This window comes from Natator depressus, chromosome 16 (genome assembly GCF_965152275.1).
Source record: "Natator depressus isolate rNatDep1 chromosome 16, rNatDep2.hap1, whole genome shotgun sequence".
NCBI classification, from domain to species: Eukaryota; Metazoa; Chordata; order Testudines; family Cheloniidae; genus Natator; species Natator depressus.
Window position 1 is genome coordinate 23,035,412 of NC_134249.1, and position 17,053 is coordinate 23,052,464.

The 17,053-nt window shown below is 42.7% G+C and overlaps 1 protein-coding gene across 3 annotated transcripts in view; it reads right to left on the bottom strand.

Annotated features, from left to right (window-relative positions):
• STRBP (spermatid perinuclear RNA binding protein) overlaps positions 1-17,053 on the bottom strand; it is a 41,229-nt gene that overhangs the window by 21,912 nt on the left and 2,264 nt on the right. The window contains exons 2-8 of one of the 3 annotated variants that reach the window (XM_074973747.1): positions 15,645-15,789; positions 10,175-10,340; positions 7,916-8,060; positions 2,157-2,251; positions 1,653-1,748; positions 984-1,095; positions 257-354 (exon numbers count right to left, since the gene is read on the bottom strand). In XM_074973747.1, the coding sequence (XP_074829848.1) occupies positions 257-354; positions 984-1,095; positions 1,653-1,748; positions 2,157-2,251; positions 7,916-8,060; positions 10,175-10,340; positions 15,645-15,766 (834 nt within the window). In that variant the 5' untranslated portion in view covers positions 15,767-15,789. Of the gene's footprint in view, positions 1-256; positions 355-983; positions 1,096-1,652; positions 1,749-2,156; positions 2,252-7,915; positions 8,061-10,174; positions 10,341-15,644; positions 15,863-17,053 lie in introns of all 3 variants that reach the window. The other 2 variants (XM_074973746.1, XM_074973745.1) reach the window with 2 other exon arrangements.

A 17,053-nucleotide genomic window follows, 5' to 3' on the forward strand; every position in this document is an offset into this window, starting at 1 on the left:
ACAGGTGCTTAAAGCGGGACCTACACGAAGCACTGGCTTTCGGCTGGCCTTCTCAAGGAGAAAATTTCATTCATAATAGAACTCCTCTATTCTCAAAACCTTTATTTAATCCCTCCCGTGCAGGGCATGAGAACAGCTGCCATGATTCTACTGCAAGAAAGAAGCCATCCTGAGCAAAGGGGTAAACTGAATGCTGTAAATCAGACGTTCTTCAGCAGAAATGACACTTAGGTTCCTGGAAGCAGAGGTTTTCTACCTGAGCACTGTGTGTTATGGCTTCTTTTTGCTGCACTGTCATATACGACAAAGCATCTGTTGGCTCCCGCTCGCAGGGATCATGCAGGCCAGGGCCACCTACAAGGGGGAAAACAGACAGTTCAGAACATGTCAGAAACATCAACCAAATGACTGCTGGAGTCAAATGGAAGTCACAAGAGCTAAATTCTACTCTCCGATGAGTGTGCAGAGCCCCCATCTATCTCAATGGGGACTGAAACAGCCTTAGGAACAAGCTAATCCTAAGGTTTTACCCCCTAAATGAGAAGGGCCGTTTAAATTGTTGTTGTCAACACTGCACACATAAGACAGAAGCACCAACAGCTAAGAATTTGGCAGTGGCGTTTTAAAACCTGGGAGAACTACTGATTTCAAAACACTCATATATACTAGCTGAGCATCTGGCCCATATAGTCTTCTCTCTAACTCCCCAATAGTCATTTTAATGTGAACACTCCACCCCCAGCAGGCACTGTAACACCATTAGTACCAGAGCATAGGAACATCACAACTATTAATAGGGACAATATATTTTTACGTTAATCATGGAGCTTCTCAATGTCTTGCAAACAATCCACATGCTAAGCCTCCTGCTTGCTGCTCCTGAGAACAGGCATTTTAAAACATGCAGGAATTGAAAACATGTACATTTCAAAACAGAGGCATGATCCATCTTTGGTGTGTCTGAATTTATTGTGGGCCCTTACCAGGAAGCAGAATTCCAGACGCCAAACACTCCATCACTCGTCTTAAGGCCTCCCCAGCGCCCAAGGGTCTATTACAAGTACCTATAGATTTTTCACATATAAGCTCTAGTGGCTAAAAGACATTAAATTAGAATTAGTACAGGTGCTGGAGCGTGGCGGCAGTTAAACACGAGAAGTCATTTCAAATGGGGATGAGGCGCTGCTCCTAGTGACCCCAGGGCGTTTGTTCACCTGGGGAGTTCTGCAGTGTGCAGCTTTTCCCAGCAGGAGGGTCCCACCAACTCCACTGCATCAGCTTACACTGAGCTCACATTTCCAAGGTTACACCTGCGCCAGCCATGGCAGCGAGACGCTTTTAAAAGTGTCAAATTTCTATGGCCAGGGGTGGATTCCGCAGCACACACGAGGCCCTGCTGACCCCGTCCATCACCATGGTTTCCAGGCACCATACGGAGTTACTGAAATGGACACTAGCTGCCCCTCTCCCTCCTCAGCTCCACAGGCAATTTTTTAAACCAAAGATTGTTTTAATGGGTGTGATGAGGGAAAGGGAAGCAGGGAGCTGAGTTCCACATGCCCACTCTATAGCCCTCATAAGACACCGTGGCCATTTACTGAAGGTCTGACTTTTCAAACTTAGTTGCTATCTGACTCTTGTTCCACACTTACCCATCCTTTTAGCGGTGCCCACGTGGGGACTCTGTTGCACAAATCACGGAGAATACGTAGAACAATTACACATGATTTTAGTCCATTTGCCCTGGCCTAAAACAAACAAAATGGTTCCAATACACCTGCTGAAATCCAGCCTTCAATTTTGCTTTTTAAAATGTACAGAGTCCTGGCATAGGTTCTTTAACATGATTACTAATTAGCACTTAATCAGTTTCATGCAAAACAAATGAAGTTACATAAAAGCAAAATACTGCATTTTATAGGAAGGCAGGCTTAACAGTAAAAAAGAAGCATAATGTTAAAATTGCTTTTGTAGCCTCATGACAACTCTAGACCAGTTGGCTAGCTACCTAGCGTCGCCGCTTTTACAGAACAGCGCTCAGAATTCTAAATTCTAGAGGGGCTAGACAGAAATTAAAAAAGGCATTAAACTTAGAAGTGTCTCAAATTAACCCTCATAAGGCTACAGCAACAACAAGATAAGAACAAATAGCCAACCTGAAACCATTTGGCGTGCCGCAGAGAGGCCAAGGCCTCCAGGCATTTCTGCCTGTCCAATAAGTCCGGAGGATCTTTCATCGCAACATTGTCTACTGGTAAAATGGGATAAAAAGAGACAGATACAATTTGACCAAGGGGTTTCTGTCACAGTACATAACGAGCGGCAGCATCTCAATGAGCTAATAAGACTCCCAGAAAAAAATTATTTTTTAAGTGCACGGTGTTATTTAATTCAAACAAGCCATTAAAAAGGTAGTAACTGTGCACATGTGCAACAGAAGCAAAAGGCATTCACTTCTTATACAAAATCGATGGCCACTCTACAGACAATCTGGGATCTTATTAAAAATGTAGAACACATTTCAGGACAGAAAATAGCTATGTAGCACTTTTCCTTCTTTCGTTCCTCCCTCCCGTTTGTGGTTTTATTCCAGGTGCATAAAATCAGCACAGAATTACTAACTGACAGCAACCTTCTCAACATGGGGAAGATTTTCTTGAAGGAGAAAGTTTGCCTCAGAGACAGGAAGCATTAAGGAATGATTTTGAGGTGCCTTTTGAAAATTTGAAGATACTTCCAGTTTATCTTTATCAAAGCCACAGCAATTAACAGTGGAGAAGTGTATTTCTCTTCAATATTAACCTAATATAAATGAATTGGAGAAAAAAAGAACTTGTGTTAATGTGCACTTTACATTTTGATACACAGGTTCTTGCACTCCGACTGTAGTGTTGTGTGTAACCAGGTAACAAATGAAAGCAGCAAAGAAGTTGTAAAACTTCTAGATCCTGTTAACAATTTCAAGATTTTTTCTTTCATAAAAATCTTCTCTTCCCAACAGCAACAGAAGTTGTCTAACTAAACTAGAGTAGGAGTTGACACACAAAAGACTGAAATCTTCTGTTAAGTTTTACACTCCCCCCACACCTTTTTAAATCCAACATGCTACCAAGTGCTTCTAGCAATCACATCTAGTTCTATAAGGAATTATTTTTCTCGTTTTTTAAAGGAACAAATTATTAAAACCCTGATTCTGTAAACTCATAAATCCCATGCATAACTTCATTCATGTGATTATACTACCTCATGAGTAGAATTACACACATCTAAGTATCTCTGCAGGATCAAGGGCTAACTTCCTTAGTCAATAGCATTTAGCTGACATATGAGCACATACTGGGAACTAAACCAACCCACATTTCAAAATGACCCTTTGAATAAATACACGCTGTTCTTAGGAATCTATTCTATTGCTTCTCTTGAAATTGGCAGTAATGTAGAAAAATACTGTTTTTCATCATTCATAACAGCTAATTCATGTGGATTTGTACAGAGATAGCCGTTTGGGGCTGACTGAAATACAGAACCCAAACCAGCTTGTAGATGCATGCCAGGTCAGTATCTCGCAAAACATTAAATTTTACTTAGGAGAAGCAGGGGAAAAATTTATACCACTGTATACACTGCATACCCACCCACACCCCTACAGCTAATATCCCAGCTGCCATTTGTTTTTACAGGTTACGCTGCATGGTATTACTATTTTAATATTAAAACGGCCTCATTTCCTATGCAGTTGGCTAGGGAGACTGCTCTAGCAAAGCTGTAGCCATTACATCATGATGGATAAAAGGTAATGAAAAACAAGAGTGTAAAGCTCAACAGAAACAGAGACATCTTGTCTGATAGCTTGTGGGTTTAGTTTGTATCTGTTGGCTCTGCTCCCAGCGAAGGACTGAAGTGCGATATGCTTATTTTCTGACCCTGATGAACTTCGCAGCAGATATTTGCATTGTTTCTTGTTACCCTCATCAACATAATCGCATTGCTAAGATTCATCTCCACTCCTGTCCTCCCAATCAGAGCTGCAAAGTCTTCTATGGGATTAGCAGGTATTTGTTTACAAGCACAAAAGGTCACTTTGCATCACGACTTTGGAATTTAAGACTTTTACTTTCAAATTTCCTCTGCATCTTCGTTTACAAGAAGAAAATTGTGTTTTATGGTTATGAAAGTGCAACATTTGTTACAAATCTTTAAATGTTTCTGTAACAAAACCCTTTACTGCGGACAATATAAACATCTGCTTAAAGCTTAAAACAGCTACTGTCAATGAGTGATTAGAATCTTCTTTAAAAATTAGAAATGGCAAAGGTTGACTGACTGCAAAATTTGTTCAATTTTAGTAATTAAGGTGAATTTGCAAGTCCATTAAGTCCTATTTCTAACTAAGATTGTACAACATTTTGCTAGAGTATGTTACAACTGTTGATGAAGCAAACTAAATTTTACCACTAACTTATAAACCAGAACATGGTGTATTGTCTATTACTGTACAGGTGACTAAACAGGCTTCAGTGTAACTCAGCCTACTTTTGCAGTGGCATGCTGACGCTCATTAGAGGTTATTTAAAGAGGCCAGAGTCACGGATGCCTTTGAAAATAGTGCATTCATTACATTAACCCTTGAGTTTCCAGGGCAGCTTTTGCGGAAGTTGCAGGCAGTCAACATTTGGTGCAAGATTCTGTTAAACAGAAAGATGGAGAGAACAGGCAGTGAAGAGGGGTGAGCGACTTGCAGCAGACTCCCTTTTGACATCCTCATTAGAATGGCATGTTTCTTCATGCTCTGCTAGTCAGGAAAGTGAGACCCAATCAAAGTTTTCAACATGTATGAGGAGCTCTCTTCTTTTCCTTTTTTAGTTCTAAAAAATGACACTCAGCACTGAGGAGTTTGTTAAAAAAAACGAACGAAACAGCCATTAATTCAGAGCCTGCAACACATACAGAACGAGTCCTTCAATAATCTCCCCTGCCAACATTGTTAGTTTATAGCTACCATGGCTACTTTCTGGAGAGAAGGCAAATCTGTGGCTTGCGCTGCAGGTCCTTCAAGGGCATTTGTGGACTCTCTGCCCACCGAGGTCCTGGGTGTCAGACTGATTATGAAGCAGTTGCTCAGTTACTGAACTCAGTTGTTTTCAGCACCATCTTATTTGGGTGGCTGAAGTTACTTCTTATTTTGAATGTACATGTTCAGTAACTGCAACTATTTGCAGAGTGGCACTGAGAAAGCCTAATTCACAGAGATCCTGTTCTTTGGTGGACACGAGTGATATTAAAAACTTGCCGAGGACATAGATTTCATTCTGACGCAGAATGCACCAGATTCAAACGTTTGACCTCTCCATTAACAAGGAGAAAACAGAGCCTGTACAATGGCTCCAAGGGGATCACTTGGAAGGAATACTGAAATGCACACACACTGATCTATTATTTGTTTTTACTACCGAGCAGCAAAAACAAATAGAACAAACACCAGATTTTAAGCATTAACACTTCTCCAAAAAAAGAGGGGGGAGACTAAAGAGAAACCCAGGAATGTTTGTTCTCTGCATTCTGACATCAGGGCATGAAGGTACACACGACATTCCTACAGAACAAATGGAAGCACTGATAAAGAATTCCATTGCACCTAATCTTGCTTATTTGGTTAGAGGATAGATTAGTGACTGTAATCAAACCATACTGCTGGAAATCTTGGTCAGTTTTGCCCAGCCTCTTAGCATACTACTAGTCTGCTGCCAACTAAGGAACAAAGAGAAAAGCAGCAGCCGGAATAGAATGGCTCATCTTACTAGCAAGATGCAAAGCAAATTATGAAGAACTTGAAAAGCTTTTCTATCAGAAAAAAGTAAATAAGAAAAGCGAGGAATAGTTTTTAAAATGGCATATGAAATACACCTGTATTTGGCTGGCTTTGTCCAGGAGCATCAAAAGAAGGATTGCAATATTTTTCCTTTATATTAAATTTTTTTTCCGGAATAGCTTTTCTAAATATTTCCCCTTGATATTAGATTTGAAACTTTATTACTTAGTAAATCTAAAATGGCTCTAAGTGACTAGAAGTGGTTGTAGATAGCTGAAAAATTTTCACTTTTCCCCCTCTAGCTGGTTACTTAATACAGTAAGAAAAAATGATTAACTTATGAAGGGGAATATTACAAGTTTTCTTTGTTCAGATAAACTAGGGAGTGAACGTCACAGAAACTGAAGCCAACTACAAAAGAATCTGGACTTCAGAACCAGGCGTGTTAACCAGTCTATCATCAATTTTATGGTAAGGGTGGATCTAACAGCTCATATTACCAGCACTATCACAAATTTGCAGAAACTATCTTTATACTTAAAAGTTGAACTGCAAGGTTTTTGAACAAAATTTTGAAAAATATTTTAAGATCCTAAATCAGTAACAAAACGACAAATATAGTAAAACAAGAAAGCATGAAAATTCATGTCCTCATTCATCTTAGCAGACAAGTCCCAAATTAATGAAGTCCAGGTTTCTATTCCAGCAGATGAAGGCACCATCCTTTCCTGTAAGGGATCACACAGGAAGAAACATTTGTGCAAAAGCGCATGCACATAGTGATGTTAAAAATACCTTCCCATAAATTTTTGTGCTCGGTCTCACGAGCGTGTATCTGTTGCAATGGAAACAAACCTCAACTCAGCACTTGCCGGGAAGTTGAAGAAAAAGTGCAGCAGTCTGCAAATATCTGGCTTTTGTTTTAAAGAAAAACAATTGTGTTTCTGCACAAGAGCCCCATTAGTGATTTGGGAATTCTGGGACATTTTTATTAATGAATCTTTGCTATTCATCTCTATTGCAAGATTCTTGCACTTCCAACTGCTGTCTAAGTTCTGTATTTCACTTGAAAATCAATCCTTCCTGCCCTCTCCCCACAAAATGAAGAGAAACTGACCAACATTTCTCAGTGTATTGGTATTTCATGTGGGAAGGGAAATAAGCAAAGGGACTTGTGGCAAGTCTAGAAATGGGAAAAGAGCAACAGGGAGTTCCCTAGCCCACATGGGCCCAGCTGCCTCAGGTGTCATGACAGAGAGTGGCCAGTTGGTCAAAGGTCTGACATCATCCAGTGGAAAGTTTCTAGGCATAGGTTTGGGAAGCGGAAGCAGAAATTATTGACAAGAAGATTACAATAAAATAAAACACGGCTACATTCGCTCTGTGTTACTCTTGGTTTCTTTCCAGTCTCGTAGATGTTAAGAGTCAACGCTTCTTAAGAGTTTCTTGTGGCCAAGTTGCAAGTCCCCAGCAGAGAGGGAAGAATGGATGGGAGGAATTAGGATGCATAATTTTCCAAATATATTTTTACATTCAGGACAGTAGGTACAACATTAACTTCAGAAGTGAAGTGCAGTATTTTAGCTTTAACTTCAACTGTATCCTAGTTAAGAAGTTCTTACCTTAAAGACAGAAATACACACACACATCAATAATTAGCAAAATCTGTGTGCCAGGAAGAGACACGGCTTTGTAGGAACTGCATTTTAAGAGAGCAGTTTTTATACAATAGGAATAATTTTATGAACCAGTCCAATCTGACTGATTTAATTTAAAAACAGGACTGTGCAGGCACTGCTTAATTATTAACTAATAACTAGTTCTGCTTTCTTTCAGATAAGATCTAATTGGTGTCTGAGTCAAAGCTATAATAATGCTGTCTCTGCACAGCAAATGGAATTTTACATACATTTATGTGAAAATTAAATGGTTGCTGACTGTTTAAAGAACAATCATTGTAACCTATCAAGGTGAGCCACGCTAGTGATGACACACAGTATACAATAAAAATGAGACCTCACTCCCTAACGAACCCTATGCTACACGGTCAGAAAGCATTTAGGAGAAAACTCTGAGGGAAGCAGAAAAACGACTCTCTCTATATACCTCCGTCCTTCTTCTCCGTTTCCTCACGAATGAGAGGGGATGTAAGTATCACCTTCAATGTTAGGGTGGGCTCCTTTGTGTGACGAATAATAATAGCTGCCTCGTTCACACACTGCTCCACCTGGTACTTCTCTTCTGTAAGTTTCTGAAAGGCATCAAGAAACACTTTCAAAAATCCCCACTCAACCATGGTAAAGGAAACACCTCCTAAAGAAACATTTGCCCCTTGCAGATGACCCCTGAACTTGCAATTCTATAATACACAGGCTCTGCCAGGCACTGCCCCTCCACCCTCAGCTAAGAGTTGATGAAGTCGTAAATAATTTTTAAAAACACAAACAGCTGTTCACCAGAAAAATGCTAAACGGTGGCCGCATAAATGCACTACAGTGTCCCACTCACTGTGCAGACAGTGATCAGTAGTCTTTTGAAGCTGCCAAAGGGTGAATTACTTGCCAGCAATTGTAGCTCGTACAGTATCTAACTCTCAGCAGTGCTGCCTCTAAATGCAAACCCCCGGCAGTCTACCACCATCCTGACAATTAGCAGCGGATGCAAGCGAATAAATGGCCCCAGTCCTACCAGCCAATCTGCCTGGACAAGACCTCGGCACCTACATGGAGCTGCACTGGCTTCAACGGGACTCTGTAGGAGATGGGGTCCATCCACATGGACAAGTTTAGAGAACTGGAACCACAGAGAGCATGTAAGAGTTACCCTTTCTAATCACCATGTCTTTACAAATGGGGAGATAAATCTAGGGCACTTACTTCCTCCAGAAAAAACACTGTTGCAGGCAAGCAACATAACCTCTCCACTACCCCACATGTCCCCACCAGGCCCCAGCTCTGGAGATGGCTGTGTCTGCAGAGTAGGACTTTGCCTCCATATAACCTGAACACTTGTGTGCAAACAAATGAACAATGGGAAGTATAGCTCCCAAGAATGGTAGAAACATGTACACTGTATGTGGAAATAAACATGAGACAAGAAAGCAAACCAGAAAGGAGGGAGAATGAGTTTCATCACCTAGTTTAGAAAGAGCTACTTGCTCTTTCTAGAGGTATTTGTTGGGGCACAGTCTCTAGGCAATAGTGCCCTGCCATGAGCTTCAGGCTGGACTAATTATTCAGGCCCAGGGATGTGTCAAAGGAAGCTATAACCCTGGGTTCCCTTAAAAAGAGGTGGTACTGGCTGCATCTGTTCACAGGATGCTTTTTTACACACCAAAACAAAAAGGTACAAATTAATACTAACTACATATCAAGGGTTCATCGTGATCCAGGACCACTGACCGCTCAGAATGGCCTCTTGCTAAGGGTATGATTCAGGATTCCGTGACTTTACCGGACCTCTGTGACTTCTTCGGTTTCAGCTGTCAGCAGCTGAAGCTGGGGCTAGAGCCAGAGCTGTGCACCCCTTCCCTGCAGCTGGAACTGAAGCCAGGGTTGTGCGCTCCCCACCCCCATGACTGTTGCCGGGACACTGCGTTCCTCCCTCTGCCACCCCTGTAGCTGCAGCTGGAACGGGGCTGTGCGTCCCCCCACCCCCCAACTGCCTCTGTAGCTGTGGCTGGGGTCAGAGTCAGGACCGTGTGCCTGCCCCCAGTGGTGGTGGGGCTCCAGCTGTCATTCCTTCCCCACCAGCCCCTGCCCCACCCAGTTATTTTTAGTCAAGTCACAGACAGATTACAGGCTCCCGTGAATTTCTGTTTATTGCCCGCGACCCGTTGGTGACTTTTACTAAAAATAACCATGACAAACTCTGAACCTTACCTACTGTCACTTAAGAATCACAGGGGAGTTTAGATTGAAACAGAGCTGAGGGACAAAGCTTCTGTAATGGGGAAGTTCAACACACTGGAAACACACAGGGCAGAGTGAGCCAGGTTGACATGCTCAGGAGAAGGGAGATCTAAGGTCCCATTTAGTTTCTGTGTTAGGAGTGAGAGCAGGGAAGAGTCCAGAGGGGTGAATTCTCCAATAGGAAGGTTAGCTGGAGGGCGTAGCAGGACTGATGTCAAGAACAAGGACTAGGGAAGAACGCTTTGATGATAGCCTTTCTACCCATCTGGTTAAGGTATCACAGGCTCTAGCCGCTGTCTAGATTCTAAGTACAGTCTTTGCTCTCTGTACCTTTACCGCTTGTATTGTTCTTGGTATCAAATTAATTTCAGCTTTTACCCAGTGCAGCTTTTAGCTGAACATGTCTTGCAATACTATCAACGAGAGCTGGAGGACTTACCCAAAATTAACTTACCTGAACTTGGATTGGGAGATTGTCTTTGACTGTATATAACAAGGTCTTTGTGGGTTTTTCTTTGCACATGAGAACCAGCTCCAAATCCATGTCATCCTTTATCAGCAAGCCCTTTGCAACCAAACCAATTCTCATCACACCACATAAGGTCCGACCACCTTGATTCCTGGAAATGACACATGTCTGAAAAATTACAGTGATATTTTCACGCCTAACCCACCACCACCCCCTACTGTAGCCAGGGAATAGAGACTGATGGAAACAATTCCAGCATTTCTGCAATGCATCAGTGACAGGATCATGAAAAGCACTGACAGCTTTTTTGCAAGTAGCCAACAGGAAAATGATGGAAACTAACGTGAACATGAATGGAACGCTTCTGTAGTCGCCAAATTGTGAATCAAAGGTTTGGATTAAGTTATGAAGCTCCAAGCAGTTCACTGCCTAACTGCAGGAGAAGGAGAGCGCACACGAGCCTGGTGTCAAGTTTTCAGAAGCCTAAGACCCATTTTCAAAAGTGACTTGGACTCTTATGAGCCTAAGCCCCACTGTCTTTCAATGAGACTTATGCTCCTGAGGGCCCCAGCACGCCCGACAGCGGGGGGCCTATACCTCCTTTTACATGTATTTTTTGAAGCTTGTAGCTTCAAAATATTGTGCAAACCGTTTTTGTGAATCCTGCAAACACTAGATACTTTAGGAAGGCTCCCCATTTCAAGCAATCTTCCCTGTAGGAGCCCTTCAAAATTTTCACCACTGAAAGAAGAATCAGAGGCTGGGGAATCAGACTTAAATGTTCTCCTGGTTTTCTCTGGAGACTCAAGAGCCACAGTAAATATCACAGGTTTCAAAGCAAGATAAACGACACTTCAGCTTTGAGTGCTGACAACAGACAAAAACGTAACAAGCAATTGAGCAGCCCAAGAGTGCACAAACCAGCAGGAATCCACGGGAAACAGAAGAGGAGCACTCACACATCTACTGACATTCACAGGCAGGCACTCCTCAGAGATGCCTCTTGGACACTGCAGCACTAGCTAGTGGCATGTCACTGTGCTGCACACCCCATGGAAAGGGCTGTAAGCGTTGGAGTGGTGAAAACAGCCCCAGCTACAGAGGCAGTGTGCAGTTAGTAGCACTTGAACTGACAGGATCGGATCAGACATGCTCCGAGATCCACGATCAGATAATGCACCCTGAGCCTCTCTCATGTTTACCTTCACCTACATGGGCACAACTGGATATACTTAAAAGGGGTGGACAAAGACGGTCTCCTATTACCTAAACAGAGCAGAGACACACAGAGTGGGAAGGGAGGAGGCTGAGGGGAAAGTGACACTCTCAAGGTCACACCAGATAGTCAGTGGCAGAGCTGGGGACAGAGCTCAGGTCTCCTGACTCCCACTGCAGTGTCCCAGTCATTAGCCCATGCCACCAAGGTTGTAAATCCCTTTCACTTGCTGGTTCTAGAAAATTAGCCAGATGCTGCAACATTCGGCAGCGAATCTGGCAGAGAAGCATACCATATATACTCGTTCATAAGCTGAATATTTTTGGTAAAAAAAAGTGACGCATCAAAGAGCGGGGGTCGGCTTATGAATGGGTCTACACCAAAATTTGATGATTTTAAACTCTATGAAATCATTGAATTGAATATCTAATACATTGTTGTTTTGTTTACCTGGAGTGTCTGCAGGCACGGAGCCCCTCAGCTCTCAGTGGTCGCGGTTCGCCGTTCCCAGCCAATGGGAGCTGCAGGAAGTGCTGCCACTTCCCGCAGCTTCTATTGGCTGGGAACGGCAAACCGCGGCCAATGGGAGCTGAGGGGCTCCATGCCTGTGAACATTCCAGGTAAACAAAATGTCCTGACCTGCCAGCAGCTTACCCTCATGGGCCGGGAGCCAAAATTTGCAAACCCCTGAAATATAGGATCGGCTTATGAAAGGGTCATACAGTTTTTACTATTTTTATCTATCCATCTAGGGGGATCGGCTTATAAACGAATGACCTAATGAACGAGTATATATGGTAATTCTTTTTAAAATGGTTTGTGAATGGCCAACTTACTATTTTGCAGAGTGTGATGGGGTTAGCTTTAATGGTTTCTTTTATTCTTGTCAACCTGCATGGGAATTTCTAAAATAATCCACCACGTACTAAAAAAAAGTATTTCCACTGATGAGTTTCAAAGTTCACAGAAACATTTTTATGACTGCTAGACTTTGTTTGTTTTCACAAAGCCTAAGCTGATCGGACAGCATTCGTTTAATACGAGATGACAGGGCAAACACCTGCCTTTCTCTCTGGAGCGGGAGGAACTGTTTGGTAATGTTTTGCACATCATGCTGAAGATGCAAACTGCACTGTAAATGTTTACAATGAATAATAATCAGGTTGCTTGTTTTCATGTAAACTTTTCCCCACTGCAATCTGCTAAATTTTGCCAAGAAGTCCTAGAGGCAGAGTTATGTCACAGTTTGTTAAACCCTGACTAAGTAGTTTCAGAGCTACCCCTGGATTCTTGTGCCCAGACTAGTGGAAGAGAGACCTGTTACAGCTGTGATTTCTTTCTGTAAAGGAAAGGCATTCAGGCAAGCCCAGTGGTCCTGACATGCCCACATTTCCCCCACACAGTGCTAGTGCTGGCAGCCAGCTAGTCACCAGGTCAGTTTCGCTGGGGGCAGGCGGTATGAAGGAGAAATGACACCAGTCGTAGCTAGAAGGGGAGATTCACGCAGCTAGCAGCCTGGATTATTCTTTGCCCTAGTTTCCATCACAGTTTTGTTCTGCTTTGCTGCTTGTAAGAATCCTTCCAATCACCACATTCCCTCCTCTGCAGGAGCAGGGATGGATGTAAATGCTCCATCCCTTTAAGGCCAGCAGGCAACACTCACTTATCTGTCCAAACGGATGGCTTTGATACAAAATTCTACAGAAAGTGATCTCGACTTTTTGATTTATAAAAACCAGCTGGAGAGAGGGGGAAGGAAGAAAAATAGCCCAAACCCCTCCATGTCTCTGCTTTGACACTTGACACCTGCTATTCTCCAGCCAGCTGACTTTTTGTCAGAACATCTGTAGTCAGGAGATTTATTAGAGAGAGGACCTGGGCACTTACAAAAATGCACTCTAAATTTAGAACTCAGCAAGATCATAAAACATCCTGCACACAAAATCATGAAATTGAAGTCAGGCTGTTTGATTATGCCAACAGCACTTAACACAAGCCAAGACTTTCATCAAAACCATTTAAAAAAAAATTCTGCACTTATTTTATCCATGGCAGAAAGAAAAGTAAAATGCTGCCAGTAACACTTGGAAATTACTGACACAATGTGCACTGCATCCCACCTAAAGAGTCAGAGAAGTCAAGAAAGTCCACCGCTCAGCAGAAAGCTGACGTTATTTATCTTCCACACAAGATGACACAGCTTAACTGCCCATCTCCAGGGAAGTAGCCTATCAATCTGCTGCTATTATTCCCTGGAGTCCACACAATCCTACGCCCTTAAACCAATTTATCAGTTAATTTATGTAAAAAAAGTCATGAAATTTAAATATTTTGCCATTTCTATTCTCCGCATACCTTTTGCACCAAAAAGTGACAAGCACAAGAATGTTGAGAAGATCAGAAATGGATCTGAGAAATATGTATTAGTCAAAAAAGGGTGCTCAGAAAACAGGCAACTAAATTGGAGGCCCACTTGTGGAGAGTTTGCTTTGCCCAGAACATTATGCGCTGACCTGGACACTGGTGAATGCATCTCAGTTAGCTCACTGTAGTCTATTCATATAGTGCCCCTGTTAGCAGGGCTTCTCTCTAAAACTTCACTCTGAGTAAGCAGATTTCTTCCCAGAGACTCCAAGCCCTTTAAATGTGCATAGGACAGAATCAAGCAAATCCAGACAAAGGAGAAACTTTTGACTAGGAATGTTGGTGCAGGAGGGACTTTCTACCATTTCACCATATTTGTTGGGATTTTTAAGCAGATCGTGGGAGCTCTCGCATACAGAGCTTTCTCAACTAATATGGACCATTTCTTGTTTCTAAACTGGAGCATGTTCAGCTAGTAGGGAAAACTGAGCTTTGTTTCCAGTTCTCTCACTCTTACACTGACACTTAAACTGAGACCAGGAAATAACTAAAGACTATGTTACTGTTACCAGCATGATAGGGAATGGTCAGATTTAGGATTTACCAATGCACATCAGGGTTCATTATGGCAATTTTTATGACAGATTGATAATCACTGCTTCCTTCACTTTGAACCGGTAAATGAAATCTTCAGCCCAGGTAAACAAATACAGCAGCACTTAAGGATACGGTCTTGCTGACTCAGAGCCAAATGTCTGCCACCTTCACCTCATAGTACCTTACTCCAGAATTAGTCCTCCTGGATTTCAATGAGCTTACTGACAGAGTAAAGTGATATTCACCACAAGGGCAGGTAGCAGAATTTGGCCATCAAAATATATTATCTACTGTGGGGTACTAGCACTTGACCCTGTGGGCACTACCCAATATACCTTTCCACACCAATCTTAAAACCAGATCAGAACTCACTGCGCAAAACTCACCCAGTAGCAACCCACATTAATAATCCACCACTTGTAGCAAGGAAAGTTAGAGGCAAAATCCAGGAACTGGCTCTCAGACCACGTTATGTTAATGATCTAATCAGATTTTGTCTCAAGAAGGTCATTATACTGGAGGAAGTATGGTTTGATGAGAGCACAGGACTGGAAGTCAGGTCCTGTGGGTCCTGCCACTGATTTGCTATGTGGCTTTGGATAAATCAGCCTCTCTGTGCCTCAGTTCCCTCATCTCTAAACTGGCCATAATACATACCTGGCCCAGGGTGTGAAGCTCAGTTATCTGTATGGCTCTAGAGAGCCAAGAATGCCTGAGTTAGAGATCTTTAACCGTAAAAACCTGAAAAGGGGCCAGTTGTTCCAGTTGTTTCCTAAATTGCTGGAGTTAAACTAGAAGAGGAAAATCTGGCACCATGTCAGGGAATAGAGAGAGATGTGCAGTGACAGATGTTTGATGCAGTACAGAATGACACAATGTACAGTAATGGCTCCTTTGGAGCAGTTAGCCTGTTGAACAAACAACACACATCTATAAATCCATTGTTGCCTGTTAAACTGAAACAGCTCCAACGCCACATGGTTTTGGATTTAGATTTGTGAGTTATAGGGAGATGCGTTTGTTTCTTAAATTTGTTAACTGCAAGTTTCAAACATTTCGTCTTAAAAGCGAGAACAGCCCCTGACCAGGTTCCTATTCATTACTCATTCCCTGCACTCACGCAGCGTGCTCGTATCTCAGAAGGAGTCCAGACACATCTACTTCCTGCTATGAACATTCATAACCAGCAAAGCCAAAGAACACTGTGGCCCTTATTTAGCAGGAGAGAAATCCATTCATAGTAGTACAGAGGCTCATTATGAGGCTTAACTAACTCACTTGGCATTACTTTCTGCAGCTTCCTCTTTTGCTTCCCCATCTCCCTCGATTTTCACAGACTTGTTCAATTCATCCATCCAATCGGAGACATGTTTAAGGGCACATTCGACTGTCGATACCATGTTCTGGACAGCTTCAAGTTCCTCTGGAGATGGATAAATGGTTGAATGTTTCACCATAACATGGCGGTCATCATTAGCAAAAGATCGGATAGATCTCTGTTACAGAGGTGGGAAAGAGTAGGGAAAAAAAGAACAGTTACTGGCTTATCAAGAGAAGGGTGTTATTTGAAAGGGAATCCTCCCCAATATAGACGGGGGAGTATTTTAGGATAACAAAGGTCTAGAATCACGGCAGAACGTATATCTCTTCTCTGCCTGAAGTAGAGAGACCCAGCCAATTAAATGTGAAGCACTGAAAAAAGCCAAACCGGACTAAACTGGTAGCAAAGTGCAACAGCACATTGTGCCTGTGACTTGGCCATCAGGAATGTAGGTTGTAATGTTCTCTGTACCAGCTCCCAAACTAGGGGCAGAAAAACTCGGGTCCAGGGCTAGAAAAATGCAAGGAGGAGAAATTTCTCGTCTCCTTTACTCCACAACTAGCCTTTTCACTCTCTTCTGCTATTCCCCATATTGTTTATCAATAGCTTCACCCAATAGCAGCTGTAAGCTCCCAAGGACAGGGACAATGCAGTCTCTTATCTGCATGAGATTTACCCATGCACAGCAATGGCTGGTATGAATACCAGTCAAGCACTGCCCTAGCTAATCCTACCTGCAATGGTTAATAAAGGTATTTTTGGATGCTTGCCTTGCATAACTTCACCAAGAAAGTTTCACTTTGGGGAAAAAAGCCATGGTTCTGATGAAGCATAAAGAGCCAGGGAGGTCTAGTGGGCAGGGGGATGAATGAGGCAGCAGGAAACCTGGGTTCTGTTCCTGTCTCTGCCACTGCCACTGACCTGCTGTGTAACCTTGGGAAAGTCACTTTCCCTCTGCGCCTGGTTCCTCCTCCCTCTTTTTGTCTAAGCTTTTCTAGGCAGGGACTGTGCCCATGTCTATGTCCATGCAGCACCTTGGACAGACAGGCCCTGAGCTTGGTTGGGGTCTCTAGTCCCCACTGAAATATAAACAGTAAATAGTAACTATGAAGGAAAGGGGCTCCTGGCTCTTCAATAAATTCACAGTGCATTCTGGAATACTCTGTCCCTTTGTTCAGACCCTCAGCAGCTGAGTGGCTCCAAGGGGTCAGTTGATCTGGTTCCAAAGAGGAAATTCAAGGGCTCCATGCACATCAAGGAAGTCATCTTGTTTTGGGGCAGGTAATCTGGAAAGAGGTGTCCTGGGGAGGAGGCTGAGAGAAGCTGCACTTTATACAGGGCTTTGACAATCTGGGAGAACAACTGC